Source organism: Heloderma suspectum, chromosome 1, assembly GCF_057233095.1.
Source record: "Heloderma suspectum isolate Gila_16-S chromosome 1, 16-S_ref, whole genome shotgun sequence".
In the NCBI taxonomy this organism is placed as follows: Eukaryota; Metazoa; Chordata; class Lepidosauria; order Squamata; family Helodermatidae; genus Heloderma; species Heloderma suspectum.
In genome coordinates, this window is record NC_139458.1 from 218,491,160 (window position 1) to 218,515,775 (window position 24,616).

General features: G+C 44.3%; 1 protein-coding gene across 9 annotated transcripts in view; it reads right to left on the reverse strand.

Moving 5' to 3' along the window:
* The window catches only part of IKZF2 (IKAROS family zinc finger 2), a 154,842-nt gene that overhangs the window by 43,577 nt on the left and 86,649 nt on the right, over positions 1-24,616 (reverse strand). For all 9 annotated transcript variants that reach the window (XM_084830087.1, XM_084830108.1, XM_084830079.1 and 6 more), the window contains exon 5: positions 8,549-8,716. In XM_084830087.1, the coding sequence (XP_084686213.1) occupies positions 8,549-8,716 (168 nt within the window). The remainder of the gene's footprint in view (positions 1-8,548; positions 8,717-24,616) is intronic.

A 24,616-nucleotide genomic window follows, 5' to 3' on the forward strand; every position in this document is an offset into this window, starting at 1 on the left:
AACCACTAAAGTGTGCTCCTCAAGCTCAGACATCTTCAAACTGGCAGTGAAGGAAGGAAGTCTCCTAAAGCCTATCGAAATCTCCTCTTCTATAGATACAAGAGCTTGTCACCCTTTGCATCTGGTCAGCCTAGCTGTAGCTATGTCAGACTGCAGTCCTGACAATAGTTGCTAATCTTAGGGCACAATCCTATCTAGATAGGCGGCCGCATCCGAACAAGGCAGGAGAAGCTTGGGGGGATTGTTCTCTCCACATCTCTCCTGTCCTACTTTTCCTGCTAGACAGCCGTTTTTGGCTGTCTACCCGTGGGGGGGGGGCAAGCAGGAGAGGAGGCTGCTGTACAACACATAGGATGTGTCGTACATGCAGTTCTGCCCTCCCCGCCCTGAAACACCCCCCCAGAACACCCCTTTTCAACCTCTCCGCACTCCTCTTCCGAGCGCAGAGGATGGGGCTTCTCTGCACTGCCTCGGAGGCAGCGCGGACGTGGGGGGAGGTCAGTTTCCTGGGAACCGACCTCGGAGCACTGGCTGTGAGGTTGGTTCCTGGAAAACAGCATATCCTGTGGCTGTCTTGTTGTTCAGTCGTTTTCTCTTCGCGTTAGGTGGCCAAAATATTTGCGCTTCAGCTTCAGTATCTGTCGTTCCAATGAGCACTCAGGGTTGATTTCCTTTAGGATGGACTGATTTGACCTCCTTGCAGTCCAGGGGACTCGTAAGAGTCTTCTCCAGCACCACAGTTCGAAAGCATCAATTCTTCGGCGCTCAGCCTTCCTTATAGTCCAGCGCTCACAGCCATACATTACTACTGGGAAAACCATAGCTTTGATTAGACGGACCTTTGTCGGCAAGGTGATGTCTCTGCTTCTTACTATGCTGTCTAGGTGTGCCATAGCTTTCCTCCCAAGGAGCAAGCGTCTTTTAATTTCATGTACTCTGCATATAAGTTAAATAAGCAGGGTGACAATATGCAGCCTTGTCGTACTCCTTTCCCAATTTTGAACCACTCGGTTGTTCCATGTCTGGTTCTTACTGTTGCTTCTTGACCCTCGTACAGGTTTCTCAGGAGACAGGTGAGGTGGTCTGGTACCCCCATCTCTTTCAGAATTTGCCAGAGTTTGTTGTGATCCACACAATCAAAGGCTTTAGCGTAGTCAATGAAGCAGAAATAGATGTTTTTCTGGAATTCTCTTGCTTTCTCCATGATCCAGCGAATGTTGGTGATTTGATCTCTAGTTCCTCTGCCTCTTCGAAACCCAGCTTGTACTTCCGGTAGTTCTCGGTTCACATACTGCTGAAGCCTAGCTTGTAGGATTTTGAGCTTAACCTTGCTGGCATGTGAAATGAGCGCAATTGTACGGTAGTTTGAACACTCTTTGGCGTTGCCCTTCTTTGGAATTGGAATGTCAACTGACCTTTTCCAGTCTTGTGGCCACTGTTGAGTGTTCCAAATGTGTTGGCATATTGAGTGCAGCACTTTAACAGCATCATCTTTTAGGATTTTAAATAGCTCAGCTGGAATACTGTCATATCTGCTAGCTTTGTTGTTAGTAATGCTTCCTAAGGACTTCACTCTCAAGGATGTCCGGCTCAAGTTCAGTGATCACACTATCATGGCTATCAGGGACATTAAGATCTTTCCTGTATAGTTCTTCTGTGTATTCTTGCCACCTCTTCTTAATCTCATCTGCTTCTGTTAGGTCCCTGCCTTCTTTGTCCTTTATCATGCCTGTCTTTGCACAAAACGTTCCCTTGAGATCTCCGATTTTCTTGAAGAGATCTCTAGTCTTCCCATTCTGTTGTTTTCCTCGATTTCTTTGCATTGTTCATTTAAGAAGGCCTTCTTGTCTCTCCTTGCTATTCTCTGGAACTCTGCATTCAGTTGGATATATCTTCCCCTTTCTCCCTTGCTTTTCGCTTCCCTTCTTTCCTCAGCTACTTGTAAAGCCTCATCAGACAGCCACTTTGCTTTCTTGCTTTAATTCCCATTCAGTTCTCACTGAGCACTAATGACCCCTTAAGTGAGGGTTAGGCAAACTGGTGACCTCCAGATGTTTTGGACTACAGTTCTCATCGGCCCCAACCAGCATGACAAATGGTCAGGGATTTGGGGAGCTGTAGTCCAAAACATCTGGAGGGCACCAGTATGCCTAACCCTGCCATGACTAGTCACAAGGAGAGCTGACTTTTCACCTCAATCAGCAAATGGTGAAGTAAGCCTGGTGAGCAGTGTTGAAGCCAGTATTTTTACTCGTGGAAGATGCCCAATTACTTTAATAGCTATTTTGTTTTGTTTTTGCGTTTGGCTGCTTTTAATAATGCTGTTGAATTATACTTGTTTTGATTTATTGCTGTTAACTGCCTTGAGCTTTTTTAAGGGAAAGGTGGGATAAAAATGTTTTTATAAATGAATGAATGAATGAATGAATGCATTGCCGCAGGGGTGATCTTGAAAATGCCCAGTTTGTTGATCTCTGGAACTGGTCCTGCTCATCTGGGCTAGTCATTCTTTGTCATGTCCTAAAAGAACATAACATTTCCAGAGTAAAGCAAAACTTGTTATGTGAGTTGGTTATTGGGTAGGGGGAGGTATATTAAGAAGGCAGAGATTAGGGACGCTTGAAGAATTCAGGTTTTGCAAATGTTGCTGTGAACTGAAATGATATGCAACTCACGGACTAATATGAGTAGGAACATAATTGCCTTTCAGTTCTCAGGTCCAAATAAAAATATATTTAAAAATGCATATTTTAGGATTTGTTTAGAAATGCTTTCATGATAAAATATGTTTACCAATGTGCATTTTGTTAGAAAATATGTATGTTAAAATACATATTTAAATACATTTTAAATATGAATTTTCTTGCAGATTTCCCTCCTTAAATTTGCAGATTAATGCAGAAACAGGACAGAGTGAAATTGGCATGGACCAGAAACAGACTCATTCCTCCATTCCTAGTAGAGACCCCTGGTGACATTTGTTATTAATGGAAATACGAATTGTTAGCAAAAGTATTTTATACTAATTTTCCATATCAAAAGTAGAAGCCAGAGCAGGGCCCTCTATGAAGAACTCATGTCTGTTCTCAAGGAATAGCTCTCTCCTCTAGAAAATGGAAATGTCATTTTCAACTGGCTTGAACAAATACAACTCCCCTATAAGGAAAACATACTCCTGTATGTAAGCTACAAGAATACTATGTGTTTAGATACATGATCTCAAATGGCCGCTCTATAGAAGTTTTCACTGGACATTTGCTTGTCTTCAATCAAACAGCTTCTATTACATCCTTAAGTAATGTATGTGTGCCACAAAGAAGGCTTTCTTTGCCCTTTTCATTTTTCTCCTCCATTTGTGTTCCTTCTAAGCAGTATATGCTCCCACAAGCAGCAGCCTTTACATATGCTACCCTGAACAGCAGCTTTTGCTTCCTGTGCCCATGTAGCACTGTGAGAACCACAACTCTGTGTTTAGTTATGAAGATATAAAAATCTCTTCCTCCAGTCCACAGAGCAGGGAGCCTTGTGTGCCTGTGTCTGAAGTCAGCATAGCACAATTACACAAAACATGTGTGCAAATGACACATCGTGCATAACCTATTGTGCAGTCAGTGTGTATTAGCCGGCACCAAGAAGGAAGGAGGGACACAAGGTGGGGAAAGGCCACACATTGGTCACATAGAGAAATGGGGAAATGGCGAGATAGCTGCAGTCAAGATAAAACCAGGATGGAACACCTGCAGGATAAAAAAATCACTGCCTTATGTGCACAATAAACAGTAGGTGTGCAGGGAGTGTCAATCAAGGGTCACAACAGGTTCAGAATCAAGACCTGGTTTCCATTTGGCTTCTATTAAGCAGTTCAGCTTATCAATATCACAGCCTAGATTATTGCATAAAGCCATGCTGCCCCACAATAAATTCTCTGTAGCATGATGAAATATCAGTTAGATTCTTTTGGACACAAGTAAGGTTCTAGCTGGGGTGAGAAAATGCACCCTAAAAACATTACTGATATGATCCACTGAAATCAATGGGGCTTGCTTTCAATGTATGTGTTTAGGATCAGAGAGAAGGGGAAAAGAAAATGCAGTTTCAAGCTAAACATTTTTCTGGGTTGTGGTTTGGGTGGGAAGTTCCCTCTTTTACTCTCCTTATCTCCCATTAACTGCTTGCGATGCTGGGAATTCCGTTCTGGTTAAACCCAACATGATTCCAAAGCGTTTCCATTCTGATAAGTGGCAGCAACTGTAGTGATTTTTTCCCCTCGTTTCTGGAAATATTTTGTGCATTTTTCCCCAGGTTCTGTCATTTGTGCAAGTTATAATTTGTGCATTTTTTTTAAATTTGTGGGTCATGAAAATTGTGCAAATAGTGCTGTAATTATTTTTTATATATATATATTGGTGATCTTGTGCAAGTACACATGATCACAAGTCCACCTCTCTGCTGTGTAGCCCCACAGAGGTACATTCCCCTCTTGTCAAAGAACTTGTCAATTTCATCCTCCACTTCACTTTCCCAGAGGGGGCTGGGGAATTGACAAGTTCTTTGACAAGGATGGAATATGGCTCTGCAGGGCTAAAGGAAGTAGGGTGTGGTGAGGATGAAACTGACAAGGACATTGACAAGAGGGGAATATGCCTCTGTGGGTTATACATAGCGGACAGGCGGACTTGAGATCATGTGCAAAATCGCCAATAAAAATATTTTTAAAACATTACGACACCATTTGCACACATTTCAAGATCCCCCCCATTTTAAAAATGCACAAGTTGCTGCCATCTAAAAAAACAAAAAGGAATCTGCATATTGGCTCAACTCACTACAGATCGAGTTAACGCTAGCAGGAGGAAACAGAACGGAATCCACAGGGACAGATTAGAAACATCCATTGTTTTCATACACACCCAAATGGAATTCCCATACATCCCTACCCCTAGCAATTCACTCTGTCCTGGGCAACTGAGAAGGAAAATGTTGCACTGAAATTCTGGATCTCCACCAATTCTATTTTATTCCTCCCTTTTGTGAGTGACTTCATTGTGACTTATTCTTTGGCAAATACCAGCTCTTTTGACTTAGCTCCTCTTTTACCTATTGAAGCTGACATCAGTCACTATATCCTTAGAATTTCCTAGCATGACTTACATTGTGGAGTTTTGCCGATGCAGTAAGAACAAACTAAGTAGTGACTCATCATCTGACTATTGATATTACTATTTTAGTGTGTTTAACTTATTGAGAAATAATTGTTGTTACAATAATTGTGAATGACAGAATGTATCAACTCAGCCTAAGACAAGATTTGGACTGATGTCAGTCTTGCATGGTCAACTTTTCTTTTCTTTTCTTTTTAAGTAGAATCCCTGTGGTCCATTAATGTGTTATCAATTTCCAAAGTAAGAGTGCATACCAAAGACCTCTCAGCAGTGGAAGAATAACTAATCTCTCTTCATTGATCCTGAGAATGCATGCTAACTTAAGAACATAAGAAATGATTTGCTGGATCAAATCAAAGTTCACTTAATTCAGTATTCTTAGTAAGAATAACAGAAATCACCAGACAGTAAGAAGTCCACCAGAAATTGGTCAGTGGTTGACTGCTGCCCATCCTACCTCCAGACAATGAATTTGATACAAGACTGTTTAACATTCAGAGGATTGGCTTCACTTGAAGTAAGGCCTAACAGGGAGTAACCTGAAGCTGAGAACGTGAGTATAGGAAGAAAAATTTAAGCCACAGTAATATAATCTGGGTAGGGGAGAACTTTCTCACAGTGAGAGAAAGAACCTATTCTAACAACCACTCAAAATATTAGATGTGAAATTTAGCACAAAAACTTTACCCAAGGTAGAAACTGGGCAATGTTCATTTGTAGTTCAACTTCTGATACAAGAAAAATGCATTTTCTATGCTAGTTTAGGTTGAAGGATCCAGATCAAAAGCCAACAGGGGCCAACAGTTGTGGTATGATGATGCTATCCCCTGTGAACTGGGATATACACCTGCACCTGAGTAGTCTGTTGCTTAGAAGATTTATTTCTTCCTGCATAGTTGGATAACCTTTTTTTCCTACAATGTAAACACCATGATTTCTATCTTAAAACTGACGTTTATCCTTATCAGTGAGAGAGTGATCTGTAAGACAAAAGCAGAGTGCCCAACCTAAACTTGCTAGAGGCCCCTCTTCAATGTATTGTCTATCTTATCAGTAGGAAACAGATCTTTCGGGTTTAACAGCTGGGGACTGATTTATGACTTTCCACATCTAGATGGGCATATTTGAAACCTCCCCACTTCTTAAAACATAATGAATCCTCACAATATTCTATTTCTAATTCATTAACATTATTTTGGAATATCTAGCCAAGTTTCCAAAATTAGTACATTGTGGGTTGTACCCAATGGTGTAGTTCCACCAGTGGAAGGGAAACCGCTGGAACGGATTTCCCCTTCCCCCACGCACCCCTCAAATCTGCTCCAGAGCAAATTTGGAGGGCGGCAGATGGGGGGCTGCACAGGAAAGGAAAGGACAGAGAAGTCCCACTGTGCGAATGGATGTCTGCTGACTTGACTGTTGGATCCAGCCTGATAGTTATGCCTTACCAGTAGCCAGCACATCAATAATTTCTCACTTATAGGATAGATCAGAAGAGCCAGTTTTAAAAGATTTTATAACTCTTATCTTCTTTTGATACTTGGTGGTTGTTCCATTACAGGCAGTGGGTTGTTTAAAGCCAGATGTGCTGAAAACAAATTAGAAAATGGCCTGGAACCGGAGGAGGGAATCTTCCTCTAGTATCCATAGAAGTCTATTCTTGGGTTAAAAGAATGAGTGAAGAAAATAACTTAAATACCGTTAAAAATAACTTAATATTTTGAAATTATTATTATTATTGGAACAGAAACTAAGATGTACAAAATCAGTCATCAAGCATTGTTTGTTTTTCATCCCAACAATCCTAAGGATAGGCCCACGTGCAATCTGAAATTATCATGGCACCTACTAGAGCCTAATTTAAGTATCTGCTCCCTCCTCCCACAGTCCATCTCAAGTTTGCGACTAAATGCAGACTCCATGGCTTCAACATCAGACAGCCGCCACCCCCACCCCACCCCCTTTGCTGCTTTGTTTACCATCTAGACTGATGAAGAGTGCTGGAGAACTCAAAAGCATGCACATTGTTTTGTGACATATTGGTTGGCCTAATAAAGATTCTGCCCTAATATGGATTTTGGAATTTTTCTTACAGCTACCTTTGCTTTTTGCTGTTTATTGTTTCAAATGGTCATTGTTAAAAAATCTAGATAACTTGGGAAGTTTGGAACCTGTTTTAACACAACAATCTAACACTGAATTAGGATAAAGACAGTGAGATAGCTATGGAATTTTAATGTGCAAGCGATGAAGCACTGAAGATCTGCATCTATATTGCATCCCAAAAGTTCTTTCAAACATATAGGAAAGTATTGCCAGAAATGGCCTTGGACCTAAGCTGTTATTCTTCAACCCTTGTCCCCAGTGCTAAACATGAGCTTTTACACAGTGTGGGGTTGTTGTTTTTTTACAGAATAAACTGTGTAGTGCTACTTTGAATCTCACCCCTATCAGTGCAAATCCTCTAAGACTTACACCCTTCTGGAATGATGGAATGTATTTCCCTGGAACTGTTGAGCCCAACTGTTGGATCCATTACTGGGCATGCCCATTTCATGTATGAGGAGCACATTTTGCAGCATTCAAGACTGTGGGAACACTTATTATTAATTGTGCGTGCCTATTGGATGAAAATATATTGCCAGTTTTGTATTGTTAACAACATGGATGCGATTACCAGAGAAGGTCTGACATTAAAATATTACTGTATCATGAGAATGCAGGTATAAGACTACTTACTGATGTAAAAAGGAAACAAAGAAAACTTCCTAAACAGGCAGATTCAGATTCACTGGCAGATTCATATGGCAGATTCACTGAAAGTACTGAGAATCTCAGCAAGACTACCACAATTTTCCAGGCGATACTTGAATTCTGAACAATATTTCATCCCAAATTCAGCTTTGACCAAATTTCAGAAGCAGCACCAAGGCTTTGTGAGAAGGAGATACGAGGTACCCACTTGCCTCCAGATCAGTAGGCAGTGGAGCAATGGAAGGGTCATGGCTCATTGGTACAGCACATGCCTTGACCAGATTCCATCCCTGGCATATCTCTGGCTTGAAAGGATTTCAGGTAGTAGGGCTGGAAAAGACCCCAACTCAAAACCTGGGGACTTTACAGCCGCATTAAGGAAGGGGCTGTAGCTCAGTGGTAGAGTCCATGCTTTCATGCAGAAGGTCCCAGCATCTCCAGGTAGGGTTGGGAAAGCCTCCAGTCTGAATCCCTGTAGAGACGCTGGCAATCAGTGTAAATAATACTGAGCTAGATGGACCAATGCTCTGACCTCAGTATAAGGAAAATGTATATGTTGAGTGATTTTAACAAATTGCAGGGTACATTACAGTTCAACAGTAGTGCAGACAGCAAAGACATTGTAGACTCACCAGAGTGTGTCCTGAGGTGTCCTGTGAGGGCATCCCTCCTCCGGCAAGCATAGCTACAGAAGGGACATTTGAATGGTTTCTCTCCAGAGTGTAACTTGATGTGCCTCAGTAGATTCCCCTTTTGTGTGAAGGAAGCTCCACATTGGTTACAGTGAAAAGGACGCTCACCTGCCGCGGAAAATACAAGAGAGGCAATCACTAAGTAAGCATAGCCGACAAATGTGCAAATCCATTCTCCCAATATTTGGAGTAAGGTGCACTCATAAATATATCTAAGACAATTAAAATCTAGAAAGGTTGCAAATCTTTTCTCCTCAAAACACACCGCATCACATTTAATAATAAAAACTTGTTATTGGAGGCAGCGGGGACATAGCTTGAGCCCCCTTTAGAAGTCTTGGCTTTCATCACTCATCATTTGGAACCATATGTTTTGGCCTGATTGCTCAACAAGCAGAGGCATCTAAAATTAAATGTAATAGCAGTTCTTAAACCTGACAACAGAAGCTTTAAGGAAGGGCCAGTTCACAGTGGGAGAGCACATGCTTTGCATGCTGAAGGTGCTAGGTTCAACCCCTGGCAACTACAGTTGAAAGATCATGAGGTAGCAGGACATCAGCCTGAGATGGTGGAGAGACACGGCCAGTCAGAAAAGGCCAGATGCAGCAATGATCTGATGAGGTATACAGAAGTTTCCAGTGTTTGTTGTATGACTCTTTAGATGCCAAGAAAAGGCTAGAGAAGCATCTTTCAAGAAAGCATTCGATAATGCAAATGTGGGACATTCTGTGCAATGCAAATGTAGGGCATTCTGTGCAAATACCTGAAACACCACCGATGACAAGCACCCAGGACAGGGACCTACTTGTGGTTGCTTGGCAAATTTCCACACTTCTAGATGCATCCATTAAGCAAGAGAGAGACTCTTGCATGGCCATTCTTCTGACCACATCACATACTCCAGTTTTCTTACATGCAGACAAATAGCCATCTAAGACATGGGTCCTCACATTGCTTTTAGCAGAGAGAATCCACAAATCATAATTGCCAGAGCATGAGAGCCATCTCTTTCCCCGCCCCCATGCATACACAATGCCATGATGTCTTTGACAAACCAACAGACAAATTAAAATTGTGGTGAGAGAAAAAGGCGACTGCCCTGTTTATATTACTACTACATTTAAAGCAGCTACGTAGGTGGGTTAGGGTAACCCTGAAGCACCTTTGAGTTTCCAAGCTATAATTTATAGCAGGTTAGCCTTGATTATTGATTAAACAAGTCAAGACAAATCTAAAATAAATTGTAACTTTAGGGTGCAATCCTATGCATGTTTAGACAGAAAAAAATCATACAAATCCCAGCATTCCCCAGTCAGAAAAAGTCCTACAACTCCCAGCATTCCCCACTCAGCATGGCCGGCTGGGGAATGCTGAGAGTAGTAGGACTTTTTCCTGTTTAAACATGCATAGGATTGCACCTTAGTTCTTAAAACCTGAAGTTAAGATTTTAGAAATTGAATTAAATATGTGATCCAGCTATTAGCCAAGTTCCTCAGATGGCAATTAGCTGCCTTTCGCCTAAAGCATTTGCTAGCCCTGAGGTATCACTCATTTCGCAACGTAGTCACTCAACTTGACTAAATAACCTGTAGATTACTCCACACACATTTTTTAGAACCAAGGTCTTATTCATTCCCTGGCAGATTATCTATTAGGGCTGGGGGAGGGGGAGCACTCCTGGCCAACCAGGACACACACACCCCAACCTCCCTAAACCACAGCAAAGGCACTAACCCATGAATGTACGCAAACAGTCTAACTTTCACAGACATGGTGGGAGCAATCCACACATGTGCAACTCTTCTGTAATGTGCACATGCTCCTGGCTCATCTCTGGCCCCAGGCAAGCTCTGGGAAGTTCATCCAGCAAAATGTCCATATGTGGTCTTGCTTGGCCCCACAAGCAAACCAGGACCCAACAATGATTGCTTTGAGAATTCGGCGCCGACTAGCGATGTCCACAGCCGATCAGTGTCTTTACTCATTCCAGCAAGAACCCAGGAAGCAATGCAGTTAGTTCTCTTTCACTTCTGGATTCAACATTGTGTTCCTTGCTGCTCAGGCCTGGTCACTAGCCAACAGAAGGCCCTGCTCATACCTTGGAGGGGAGGGGGAAGACCTTTGCCTTTGGAAAAGATTCTCAGCCTCGAGGAGCTCCAGCATTGGGCCAGGAACAGGATTATTAGCTGGATTCAATGCTGAGTGTGCATATTTTCTTTTTTGTTGTGAGCGTGTGGCAGCATGGAGACTCAGTCAGCAGAGGGCCATATTGGAGCAGCGGCCCCAGATAGCAGCACATCAAGAACAGACCAAGTCCAGACTCCAGAGGGAGAAGCACCAGCTAGCAAGTACGTTGCTTTGCTTCGTCATTAAAGAAGGCAAACAACCCCCCTTCTTTATTTTATTTTAACCTTAGAATCATAAAATCGTAGAATAGTAGGGTTGGAAGGGGCCTACAAGGCCATTGAGTCCAACCCCCTGCACAATGCAGGAATCCAAGTCAGAGCATCCCTGAGAGATGGCTATCCAGCCTCATCTTGAACACTGCCAGTGTGGGAGAGCCCACCACCTCCCTAGGGAATTGGTTCCATTGTCATGTTGCTCTCGCAGTCAGAACGTTTTTCCTGATGTTCAGCCGGAATCTGGCTTCCTGTCACTTGAGCCCATTATTCTGTGTCCTGCACTCTGGGAGGATCGAGAAGAGATCCTGGCCTTCCCCTCTGTGACAACCTTTCAAGGACTTGAAGAGCGCTATCATATCTCCCCTCAGCCTTCTCTTCTGAAGGCTAAACATGTCCAGTTAAGGATGTGGGAATAGACATGAGGGCTGGTGATTCCTGGATATTCCTATCCCTTACTAAGTTTTGTTAAATTTTGCCCCCCATTTTCTCTCTCTCTAAAAAATTAATGTTGGCATCCTGGCGGGATGGGAGTGATTGGGGATGTGGGGGGGTGGGGTTGGGAGAAGCCCATGAATCCCCTACCTCCACTGCTTCTGATACCCACAGAGAGTATATGAAGGGTCCCCACATGCCACTTTATTTTTTCCTTATGGTACATGTTGCTGCCTCTCTCTGTGCCTGTTTCCTTCCCTTCTCCCTCTCTCCGTGTCTAACAGTGCAATTCTGTGCATGTCTACTCAGAAGTTAACCTCACTAAGCTCAGTGGGACTTACTCTCAGGTAAGCGTTTATAGGCTTGCAACCTGAGCCAGTTGAAACACTGACAGCAGAAAAGAAAAGAAGAAGGCATTGAGCCAGGAGGAATTGAGGAAGACGAGCAGAGGCAATCCTTCAGGCCAGGGATGTTGCTAGGTTCTTGAAAGATCCGGGGCACAGGCCCATACCACAAATTTGCATGTGCATATGTCTGAGTCTAAGTGCACCTCTGTGTGTGTGTGTGTGTGAGCGCGCGCGTGTGCACGTGTAGTGTGCATGTAGTATGCTTGCGCGTGGGTATGTCTGTGTATAGATTACATACATACATAAGAAGTATGCACTGTCCCCACCCCCCCAACTCAGATCCCAATTCAGCATTTTGGAAAACATCCCGCTTCTGCTCAGGCCAATTTGGAGTCAGTCCACTTCAGCTCAGCACTAAACCTGAGTCAAGGTTTGGAAAAATGAATCTTTATGCTTCCTGTTGACTACCATGGGAAATTAGAGAAAAAAAACCTGTAACTTTTTTCTCTTGGTCAGAACTGGATGATAATTTCAGGCATAGTAGCCCTCTAGAAGGGGATTACACCTCCCAATGTCAGAAAAATAGGTGCAGGGCTTATATTTTGATTCTCTTTTAAAGGTAGGGATGCTGGAGAATTCTGCCACAGATTCCAGGGAGGCTGAATTCCAGTGAATTCGGCCCCCTGGAATCCATGGAGGAACAAAGCAACCCCACGAAATGGGCCCGGAACAGAGCCTACCGGGTGTCGGCCGTCCGGTGCTCCGGGGACGATGCTTGGTGGTTGTTCCATTACCGTCAGCCGTCCGGTGCTCCTTCCTTTGAATGGCTGTGAGAGGCTACGTCAGTATTTACGTAGCCTATCACGGCTAACGCGGGGATGCAAATGTCATATATATATATTTACATAGCCTATCACGGCAAAAGACAGGGACGCAAATGGCGTAGCGGCTGCCGTTTGTGTCCCCGCTTTTGCCGTAATAGGCTACGTAAATATTTACGTAGCCTATCATGGCTCAGCGAAGGGATGCAAATGGCGGCCCCTACGCCGGCCACCATTTGCAGCTGCAGACCTGCCACAGACGATGCCCGGCTGCGGATGCACCTGGCCAGCGGCTCCGCAGAGCGGAGCCAGCCAGGGAGGATTTCGGGTGGAGGGACAGAGCGCCTCCCCCCACACCACGGATGCCACTTACGAAAAAGGTAAGTGGTTTCGTGCATCCCTATTTAAAGGGAACTGCCAATAACATATTTACTCCTTGGAAGAATTGGATAAACATTTCAGGATTCATTGCCCCATCAGAGGAGATCGTATCTGCCCAATTTCAGAATGATAGCCACTGGGGTTTTTGTGCAAGGGTAGCCTTGACATTTTGAGGTCTCCAAAAGAGTACATACTTATCTCCCTACGTTCCTCATGGACCATTATTCTGAAAATTACAGACAGCCTAGAGGTGTCCCTAAGCAGGAAACCAGCAAAGTTTCAGCAAGATATGTGCAGCAGTTCATGTGGAAGGGGAGTTCTCCAATTTGGGAAAGGATTTATTTGCTCCCCCTCCCCAATAGTTTTTGGATAAATGTGTAAATGCTGTTGCATTCATGTCCTGCTTGTGGGTTTTCCATGGGCATCTGGTTGGCCACTGTGTGAACAGAATGCTGGACTAGATGGACCCTTGGTCTGATCCAGCACGGCTTTTCTTATGTTCTTAAATAGATAGTGCCTCTGAGCATGTGCAGAATGCTTTTCTTTCACCACTGAGCACTTACATTCTCCCCCTACCAATTCTGTTCCCCTTCATGCAACCACCCCTCCTTGTCCTATCATCCTCCAGCAACTCTTCATCAAAACAGATGCCTTGTTTTGTGCAACTGTCCTCTACCTCCTCCTTGTTGTGCACAAGCTCTCATTGCGTCTTCCTCCCCATAACTTCATTTGTGCCTAGATTTCACCAGGATTCAGCCAATGAGTCTGTTTTCAAAACTAGGGCTAAGTTATGGAGAAACTCTGAGCATGTAATAAGTGCCTTTCCCTCACCAATGAAGCTAGAGTTCATGCAAAATGAAAAAAAACACAAATGACAAAACAGGCACAGGACGTATTTCCGAGAAAACATGCAGAACATCAGGGTGCAAACTTCCCTGCAAACTTCACCTGTGCTGGAATCCTATGCACACTTTCCTGAGGGTTAGCCTCATTAAACATAATGGGGCTTCTGAGTAGGCATACATAGGCTTGTAGAAATTAACAGTATTTATCTCCTCTCCACTTAAAAAACAAACCCCAAACTCCTATTTTTATTACCGCTTTCTGTTCATAGGAACACAGGAAGCTGCCTTATACTGAGTCAGACCCTGGGTCCATCTAGCCCAGTAGTGTTGACGCTGACTGGCACAGCGGCTCTCCAGGGTTTCAGGCAGGATTCTTTCCTAGCCCTACCTGGAGATGCTGGGGATTGAACCCAGGACCTTCTGCATGCCAAGCATGTGCTCTACCACTGAGCTGCAGCCCTTCCTATTGCTGGATAATGGCAACTGACAAACAAAACAGCCCCAGATTTGTTTCTCTGCAACCATGTGAACCCACTTTTCTCAAAGACTTGAGTGAGAAGGAGAAAACCCAACCCTCTTGTCTGTTTGTATAAAGTCAAATACAGTTCAGAACTTCTTTCTTACATAAAAACCCTTTTCCAACTGTTTACATGCAGAAAGCAAAAGCTGCTAGACCCTTTATTTTGGCATGGCTGTGTGGGGACTATATAGACAGTCTGGTCAGGTATTTAATGTGTAAATATCATTGCTGGAGCTGGATAGTTGAAACCTATGAAAAGGAATAAGCAGGGCTTAATGGGATCTGTGGCTTAGCACTAACAGTTACTTTCAGTTGCAGGTCCTTTGTTATATGAAATAATGAGATGAGTGCCTCTAAGCAGGTACAAAGTGCCTTTCTTTCATTCCAACATAGCTGAAATTCATAGTGCAATCCTATACATGTCTTCTCAGAAGGCATGTCTATTTGCTTCCACTTGCCTTTGTGTGAAATGCATTTCTGCTTGAACCTTCCCCCCCACCCCATTTTTAATCTTGGGCAACTGGAGTGCTTCTGTCCAGTGTTCCAGCAACCCAGGCATGCCCTTTCCAGGCAAGCACATTCCATCCTCCCTACCCCAATCCAACTACATCTAATTGGCTTTGGCTATTTGGGTCTTCATGTCACAAAGACCTGTGGATTCACCAGGTATGTTGTCTCCCGGGTGGACGGTTTAGAGACGTGACTGAAAGGTTGCCTGCACGCATAAAGCCCACTGACAGGTATCCCTTTCTTCTCATCCATGTGGGAACAAATGATACCGCCAAGGGGAACTACGAAGAAATCATGTCAGACTTTGAAGCTTTGGGAAGGAAACTCAAGAATGTTGGGGCCCAGATAGTTTTCTCATCCATCCTTCCAGCAGTTAGAAGAGGGATACAAAGGGAAAGAAAAATACTCCGGGTGAATGACTGGCTACGAAGGTGGTGCCGACGAGAGAGATTTGGAGTCTGGGACCACGGGCTATACTTCCTGGAAGATGCACTGTTGGCAAGGGACGGGTTGCACCTCACAAAGGCTGGGAAGAATGTGTTTGGCCACAGCATGAAGAACTTCATCAGGAGGGCTTTAAACTGAATCCTACAGGAGAGGGAGATGTAAAGTTGGAGGTAACAATGGACGAAGGTCATGCACCGCAATGGAGAGAACAGCTCTAATAGCGCCCAACAATGGTCTTCAGAAACATGTAGGAAGAAAGCCAGACTATGAAGCAGATGGTCTTTGATGTCTATGTACTAATGCCCAGAGTATGGGAAACAAACAGAATGAACTTGAACTCTTAATACAGGAGGGAAATTATGACTCGACAGGTGTAACTGAGACTTGGTGGGATGACTCCCATGACTGGAATACAGCAGTTGAAGGATATAACTTGTTCAAAAAGAACAGGAGGAACAGAAAGGGAGGTGGGGTTGCACTATATGTGAAAAATACATATCTCTGCACAGAAATACAGGAGGATGAGCTTGGTAGCCCCATCGAGAGCATCTGGATCAAAATAAATGGAGCAAAGAATAAAAGGAATCTGGTGGTCAGAGTCAGCTACTGGCCACCCAATCACGGAGAAGATGAGGATGAAACTTTTGAAAAGCAAATAGCCAATGTTTCAAGGAAGCATGATGTAGTAGTAACGGGGGACTTCAATTTCCCCGACATTTGTTGGGAGACAAATTCTGCAAAACATGGCCCTTCCAAGAAATTCCTGACTTGTGTGGCAGATAACATCCTCCTACAGAAAGTAGAGGAAGGAACTAGAGGATTGGCTATCCTTGACTTGATCCTAACCAACAGAGATAACTTAGTAGATAAAGTAGCAGTTAAAGAAACTCTGCGGGAAAGCAGCCATGTTATACTTGAGTTCTTGGTTCCAAAGAAAGCAAAAGCTGAGTGTAGTCAAACGTGTACCCTGGATTTTAGGAAAGCTGATTTTGATAAAATCAGAACAATGATAAGTAAGGTCCCATGGCAAGCGACTCTAACGAGAAAAGGAGTCCAAGACCGGTGCGAACTTTTAAAAAAGGAAATTCTCAAGGCAAAATTACAAACAATTCCAACAAGAAGAAAAGGTGGAAGACAACAGAAGAAGCCAATGTGGCTTCACAAAAAGCTTAGAGATGACCTGAAAACAAAAAAGGAAAGATATAGGAAGTGGAAAGAAGGCCAAGCAACAAAGGAATAGTACAGGCAGGTAGCACAGAATTGCAGGGATGGTTTCAGGAAGGCTAAAGCTGAGAATGAGCTGAGGTTAAAATCCTAAAAGCAACAAGACAGCTTTCTTCAGCCACGTGCATAGTAAAAGACAGAGGAAAGAAATGGTGGTTCAGCTATTAAGGATGGCAAAATGATAACAGATGACAAAGAAAAGGCAGAACTGCTCAATTCCTACTTTGGCTCAGTCTTCTCCCAAAAGAGGGTCTATGACCCCCCTGGCAAAGGAGAAGTACAGGCTGAAGGGGCAGGATTGCAGCTTGAGATCAATAGGCATATGGTCAAGGAACACCTCATTACTTTGAATGAGTTCAAAACTCCAGGGCCAGATGAACTGCATCCTAGAGTAATAAAGGAACTGGCAGAAGAACTCTCAGAACCACTGTCTGTTCTCTTTGAGAAATCATGGAGGACGGGGAAAGTGCCAGATGTCTGGAGGAGGGCTAATGTTGTCCCTATCTTCAAAAAGGGCAGAAAGGAGGAAGCTGGGAACTACAGACCAGTCAGTCTGACATCAATCCCTAGGAAAATTCAGGAGCAGATTATAAAGCAATCCATCTGTAAGCACCTTGAAAACAATGCAGTGATTACTCAAAGCCAACATGGATTTGTCAAGAACAAATCCTGCCAGACAAATCTGAGCTCATTTTTTGATCAAGTAACCTCCCTTGTGCACTGTGGGAATGCTGTAGACATAATATACCTCGACTTCAGCAAAGCTTTCGACAAAGTCCCCCTTGATATCCTGATGTTTAAACTAGCTCAAAGTGGGCTAGATGAAACAATGATCAGGTGCATCCACAGTTGGCTACAGAATTGGACTCAAAGAGTGCTTCTCAATGGGATCTTCTGAAACTGGGGAGAGGTAACGAGTGGGATACCGCTAGGGATGTACGAACGTGACTTACCTGTTTGCGGATTATGTTTATGGTGGGGGGGAGGCGTTCCATCCCTCCCCCCGGAATCCTCGACGGGGGGGGAGGCGCTCTGTTCCTCCCCCCCGGAATCCTCGAACGGCCGGCGGTGCTCCGCGGCAGCTCCGTGGAGCAGCAGGCCAGGCCCAGCCAGGCCAGAGCCGTCCGCAGCCGGATTTCCGGCTGCAGAGGGCTCTGGGTAAAAACAAACAAACAAACTTTTCAAACAAACAAAACAAAAAAACAAACAAAGCCAGATTTCCGGCCGCCGCCATTTGCGTTCCTTCTTTTTGGCCGTCTTAATCTACGTAAATATTTACGTAGACTATGACAGCGAAAATAAAGGGGAACGCAAATAGCGTAGCGGGCGCTATTTGCATCCCTTTTTGATTCACCGTTTTAGCCTACGTAAATCTTTACGTCGGCTAAAACGGTGAATCAAAAGGGGTCTCAAATAGCGCCCGCTACGCTATTTGCGTTCCCCTTTCTTTTTGCCGTCATACTCTATGTAAATATTTACGTAGACTAAGACGGCCAAAAAGAAGGAACGCAAATGGCGGCGGCCGTAGCCGCCGCCATTTGCGTATACAGGTTTGTTTGTTTTTTAAACCCACCCAGCCATGATAGGCTACGTAAATCTTTACGTAGCCTATCACGTCTTTTTTTTTTTTTTTTTACCAAGACTGGAAATGTCGGTGGTGGCAACTGGTCGGAAGACCAGCCGCCACCGCTGAAGCTGCCGCCGGCCCAAAGATCCGCCCCAGGTAAATCTCGTCCCGGGGGGGATCTGTGGGGGGGTGGGGGGTGGCAGGCCATTCCAACACAGATTTCTGGGAGCCGAATGCACTGGCATTTGGCCTCACTGAGATCCGTGGTGGAATTCTCTGCCATCCCTAGATATTGCAGGGCTCAGTCCTGGGCCCAGTGCTCTTCAACATTTTTATTAATGATTTGGAGGACAAGGTGCAGGAAATGCTGATCGAATTTGCAGATGACACAAAATTGGGCAGGATAGCTAATACTTTGGAAGACAGAAACAAAATTCAAAGTGATCTTGATAGACTGGAGCGCTGGCCAGTAAACAATAGAATGAAACGTAATAGGGATAAATGCCAAGTTCTACACCTGGGAAAAAGAAACCAAATGCACAGTTACAAGATGGGGGATACATGGCTCAACAACACTACAAGTGAGAAGGATCTTGGAATTATTGTAGATCACAAGCTGAATATGAGCCAACAAAGTGATGTGGCTGCAAAAAAGGCAAATACTGTTTCGGGCTGCATTAATAGAAGCATAGCTTCCAAATCCTGGGAAGTACTAGTTCCCCTCTACTCAGCACTGGTTAGGCCTCTGGAGTACTGTGTCCAGTTCTGGGCGCCACATTTTAAGAAGGATGCAGACAAACTAGAGAGGGTTCAGGGGAGGGCAACAAAGATGATCAGGGGACTGGAAACAAAGCCCTATGAAGAAAGACTGAAAGAATTGGGCATGTTTAGCCTTGAGAAGAGAAGACTGAGGGGAGATATGATAGCACTCTTCACGTACTTGAAAGGTTGTCACAGGGAAGAAGGCCAGGATCTCTTCTTGATCATCCCAGAGTGCAGGACACGGACTAACGGGCTCAAGTGACAGGAAGCCAGATTCCAGCTGAACATCAGGAGAAACTTCCTGACTGTTAGAGCCATACGACAATGGAACCAATCACCTAGGGAGGTGGTGGTCTCTCCCACACTGGAGGCATTCAAGACGAGGCTGGACAGGGATGCTCTGACTTGGATTCCTGCACTTAGCAGGGGGTTTGACTCGATGGCCTTGTAGGCCCCTTCCAAGCCTACTATTCTATGATTCTATTGCACGTCCTTGGCTCTGCCCACCATTAGTTGTCCTGCCCTTTGCTTCAGCAGTTCCAAAGGACAGCAGCTGCCTCCGAATCTCATTAACCACAATAAGAAGCACAATAATTGAGATGGGAGCTAGTTACATGTATAAATTTAGGGACCTCCCCCATGAGAGCCCCTCCAAACAGGCAGAGACTCTATTAAGAGCCCACAATACCAGAATGTGCTGATAGGCTAACAGAAGAGTTAAAACGTAATCCTAAGTGGGATGAAGTGGCAGATCCTCCATAACTTTCAAAGCCTGGCTAGTGGATGGTACGAGGGATGGTACTTGTACCTTGATTCTTAGTGGATGGTACTTGCCTTGATTCTTAGTCTCCAAAGGATTTTTTTTAATCCCACCCATTGATTTCAGTGGGCTTACTGAACCCAAGTACACAACCATAAGGTAGCCTTACTGTTAGGTTCTCTGACAGAAGTGCTTCAAGATTCTGAACAAGCTCCATACATGTTGGACTGTGTAATGATTTTTTCCTATTCTAGACTCAGAGTCAGTACCCATTATTTTACTCCAGTAATATCTTTCAAAGTAGTGAACGTTGCTTCTGATTTGACAGAATGTTTAATCACTCATGATTAAAGCCCAATTCAAGCATTCTGAACCTGAACAGAGCAAACGCATGAGGAGAGGGAGCACTCCAGCCCCCCCCCCATCACATTTGTTGCCCTCAACTTGTGGAGAGCAACTGTCTAAAGAGGAGAGCCTCCTGTATCTGTGTAGGATCTCCATTTCAGCTAGAACATTGATTTTTGAAAGTAGGCCTGAAAGTGGGCTCTCACTTTTGTTTGGTCATACTTGCTGGGAATTTTTTGCCATTTGAGCTTTAGTCATCCACCCAACCATTTCGTCACCCTGAGCTCCTCAGAATATCAAAGTGATGACTCTGCTCTACAATTTGGTCAAGGACATTTGGGAGTGATCGTATCAATGGACCGGGTCATCTGCTCATTCCAAGCAGTCACCATGGCTTCTGCAGGAATGCTGGCTAAAAATGCAGGGAACATCCCCAGAGAGGTCAGAAAACTATCTGGATTCATCCGCCTCTAGGGGATGGACCATACAAACTAGTCCTTATCTTTGCAGATGTTATAGGCAGCCAGAAAGTCCTGCTGCCAGGAAAGACCATATGTGACACCAGAGCTGGCCTTCTGGTGGGAGGGTTGGACTTGATGGCCTTGTAGGCCCCTTCCAACCCTACTATTCTATGATTCTATTCTATGATTCAATCTTCTTGTGCTAGTGTCCCATGCAGGCAGTTTGTTCACAGCATCCACCCTGAGTAGAACCTTCACTCCAAATATAGGCCTACTGAGTCTAGCAGAACTATTTGCAGGATACTACTCACTAAAATAATGACCTTTTTGAAGCAATGTTAGGGCAACAGAATGGGATTGATAAAGTATACATCAACTTTGTTGAAAGTGAGAAATTATTTTTTCCAAAAAGAGTAAAAATTAAAGGGATGAGGAATTGCATTGCAAATATTAGAACTCCTTTGACAAATGGATCAATCTATTCCTGTGTTTTATCATTTACTCAATAACCCCCATGACAAACACCTAATTCTTACTGATGTGATAAACTCATGGATTCTATCATTTCAGGTTACGGGTGAGGTTTACACAACTGAATGCTCCTCCATTAAATAAAACATTCCCCCACATAGAAAAGTAGTACGTGAGGAAGAACAGAAGGGTCCAGACTAGACTTCTTCATCACATAGATTTGGCATTTTTGTCAAACAAATTGCAGAACTGCAGTTTTGCATATTCTTTACAGTTTCACATACTTCTGTAAGGAAAACTTCAGTGATGAATGTTCCACAGAATGCTTATGTGTAATGATCAATGACTGTAAAGTCTACATCAAAGAATTTTGGAAATGATCAATGGTTTTAAAGTAGTTTATTGGGAGAAGTAGTCTTACAGGACAAGACACTAGGAGAGTTTGAAGTAGAAACAACAGGAAGCTGTCTATGCCTGCATAGGTTTCTGAGAAATGCCTATGCAGTATATGCTTGCTGTATAAGCTTTACATGTTCATTATAAATCTTGTTGGAAGTTAACCTCATGTGCTTTAGTGCCTTGTTATAACAGTAGAAGTGTGAGATGCTGAATTGTCTCTCACATAAAAGTACAAATCCACTGAACCGCATCTCTTAGGTCTGAGTCCAAATGGCCCTGGATTTTCACATCTCCATTTGAGGACAATTCTCTAAATTTTTCTGAGAAGCAGCAAAATTCAAGGGATGGGGGCTGGCTCACTGTTAGCAGGGCTTCCTTTTATTATTATGTATTATTTTTATTTATTATTATTATTATTATTATAAATTATTTTTTCATATTTCTTTCATTGCTGCCTGTGGCAGTGGTAGCAAAAGCAGCCCTCTTCCTTAGCAGCCCATCTGCCATTTCCCCCGCCAAGACTGCCCTGAATGGAGCATCATTCCAGGGCATGGTGGATAAAAAATGGCAGTCCACCCCTGGGCAGCCCCGAGCCTAATGAGTTACAATTAGGCAACCAGATGAGAATTTGTGAAATATCCATGAAACACTTAAGATCAAAACAACAAGTACACTTATGTGTAAAGACTACAATGTAGTGTCTTGCATGTTTCATGGGTGAGAGTCCATTTAGTAGAAGCCACTACGTGGTGATCCTAGACAATAAGGTCAGATTTAGGAACAGTTTACAGAATCAGCAGGACCAAATGGTTAATCTTTTCTGGGAGTGTACCACTTCAAGCTGCAGTGTAAGGGTGGTGAGAGTTTGCATTTCAGTTTTCAACAAAGGCCGAGGTGGGGAACTTCCAGCCCCTCTCCCCCAGCTTCTCTGCTTTTTCCCCATGGATCAGCTGAGCAGTGGGAGGAAGGGCAGGGGAAGTGGGTGGCCAGAGAGATGGAAGGTGGGAGGAGGAAGGCAGGGAGAATGGGCTGACAGAGAAAATGGAGGCAGGGAGATGCGAGAAAGTTGTGGGGGAGCACGTGGATGTGTGTGAATCGGTTCGGTATGTGGCATTGGCCCTGCCTGCCACTGACATACACTGCACGGAAGGTTACTTTGGAAGGAATGTGGCCCTGAGGCTGCAAAGGGTCCCCACCACTGATGTACAGAGGGTTTTTTTTGGGGGGGGGGTCCAATGGGGGAGGCTTCACACATGGAATCTCCTCCTGCCCCAACCTGCGGGCTGAACTGGTACTGTTCAAGAAAAAGCATTATCATTCGATTCCAGCTGGTCACGGTAGTTGGCATTTGGAAGACATAGAAGGCTATTTCTGTATGTGCATATATACAAAAAAAAGCCTATAAAGTGAAGAATAAATACTAAGATTGAAAAACCTAGCTAGGTGGGTACACAAGTCTTTCAGGGAGCCAGTCTTTCTTATCACTCATCCCATTATCACAAGTTGTTTTCATTAGCATGTTTCAAGACTCAGCAGTGCTGCAGAGCCATACCATGGAGGTGGGGCTATTCTGGCCCTCCTCTCCATGTTCAATTCTCATCAAAAAAAGAAATTCTCAAGCCCTGCTACTTATGGTGAAATATGGAAAAGTGTACTGGTGGTAGCCTATCCAATTGCCCATAAGCAGCAATACAGTTAAATAACTTTAAACAAGTTAGGCTACCTGGATTTAGGTTCTGCCTGCTCTGCATTTACCCCAGAGGCTCCCTCACCACAAAATTTCTGGCTAAGGGCCTAGCCTTTCCCCAGTCCACAGCAGTGATGTTATGGCTCAGGCTTAGCCCTTTTCTCAGTATCTCCACAGCAAGGAGTGAAACTTCAAGTTGAAGGACCTGAACGGGTCCGGCCTTACCGGTGTGTGAATCTGGTGCTTGCCCTGGGCACCATACTGAAGAGGGTGCTAAGTTAAGCCCGGTGGCTCAGTTTTTGTTGAATGCACTGTTTGCAACAAGTTAAGGGGGGGGGGAGACAGGGAAGCAGTATCTTAAACCCAAGCAGCCTGTAGAATAAAGTTAATTAACTACACAAATGAACATACATCAATTAGCTTTAAAGTATATTTCTTGTTCAATTTCCAGTTTGATGTCATTCATTCTAAATAAAATCAGTGGAACACGGCTTTACTCTGAGGCGACATTACCAACTCGTAGAACCACTACCAATACTAAAAACATAATAAGCACTTTAGGGCACAAACCTATGGCCGCTAGACAGTGGCTAAACAGCCACAGGATTGGTCACTTTTTGGGAACCAACCTTGGAGCCAGCGTTCCAAGGTTGGCTCCCGGAGAACTCCCTCCCCACCCTCGCTGCCGCCTCATAGGCAGCATGGATCGTCCCCGGCTCATAAGAGTGTGGAGCTGGGAAAAAGGTGGCATTCCTGGGGGCGGGGTGTGTGTGGCAGGGATGCTGGAGAAATATGAGATGGATTAAAATGAGCTCAGATTTCTAAGAATCCAACCTGTGGAATCTACTGCAGAGCACCCCCCTCAGGCCATGTGGAGTCCGTGGACTTTCAGGTGATTTTTTTTTACTTTCCCAAAATTTATGCATATAAATCTGTAGAAAAATACATAAGTTTCTGCTGAGGAAATGTTGAATGGAATGGGGGACAATACACGAAATGTTACGTACTGAGGTAAATTATGTAAATACTTACGTAAATACTTATGTAAATATTTACACAATTATTTGTATTTTTCTGCATGACAAAAAAAAATCTCACATCTGTCTGGGGGTGGATGACAGAACGAAAGGCGCCTGACAATCCGCGGAACACAGATGGAGCAGATTTTACACAGACTGTACATCCCTACAGGGTGGGAGCCTCTTTGCAAGGCGTCCTGTGCGCTGTCCTTCTTCTCCCCCCTGCCCCAAACTGCTCCTACCAGACAGCTGAAATAGGCCATCTAGCCAGTTATGCAGGGCGGCCAGAGCATGGAGGAGAAGATCCCCTCCACGCTCCGCCTGCCCCGCATTGGATAGACAGTTGCCTCCGAGTTCGGAGGCGGACGCCTATCCACATAGGATTGCTCCCTCCAGTAGTTTTTACAAAGAAACCTAGAAGGTTTCTCCTAGAGCTGGCCCTGGACCTGAGGAGCGGAGGCTGGATGGCCTGAAAGCTTCTGCTATTCGCTCCACACACAAGACTCTCCCTCTTCCCACTGGAGCCCCAAGCACAGCCAGGCTCCTCTCCTGACCTGGTATGTGCCATCCTTTGCCCTGATCGCCCACTAAGCTTTATCCCCAGGTTT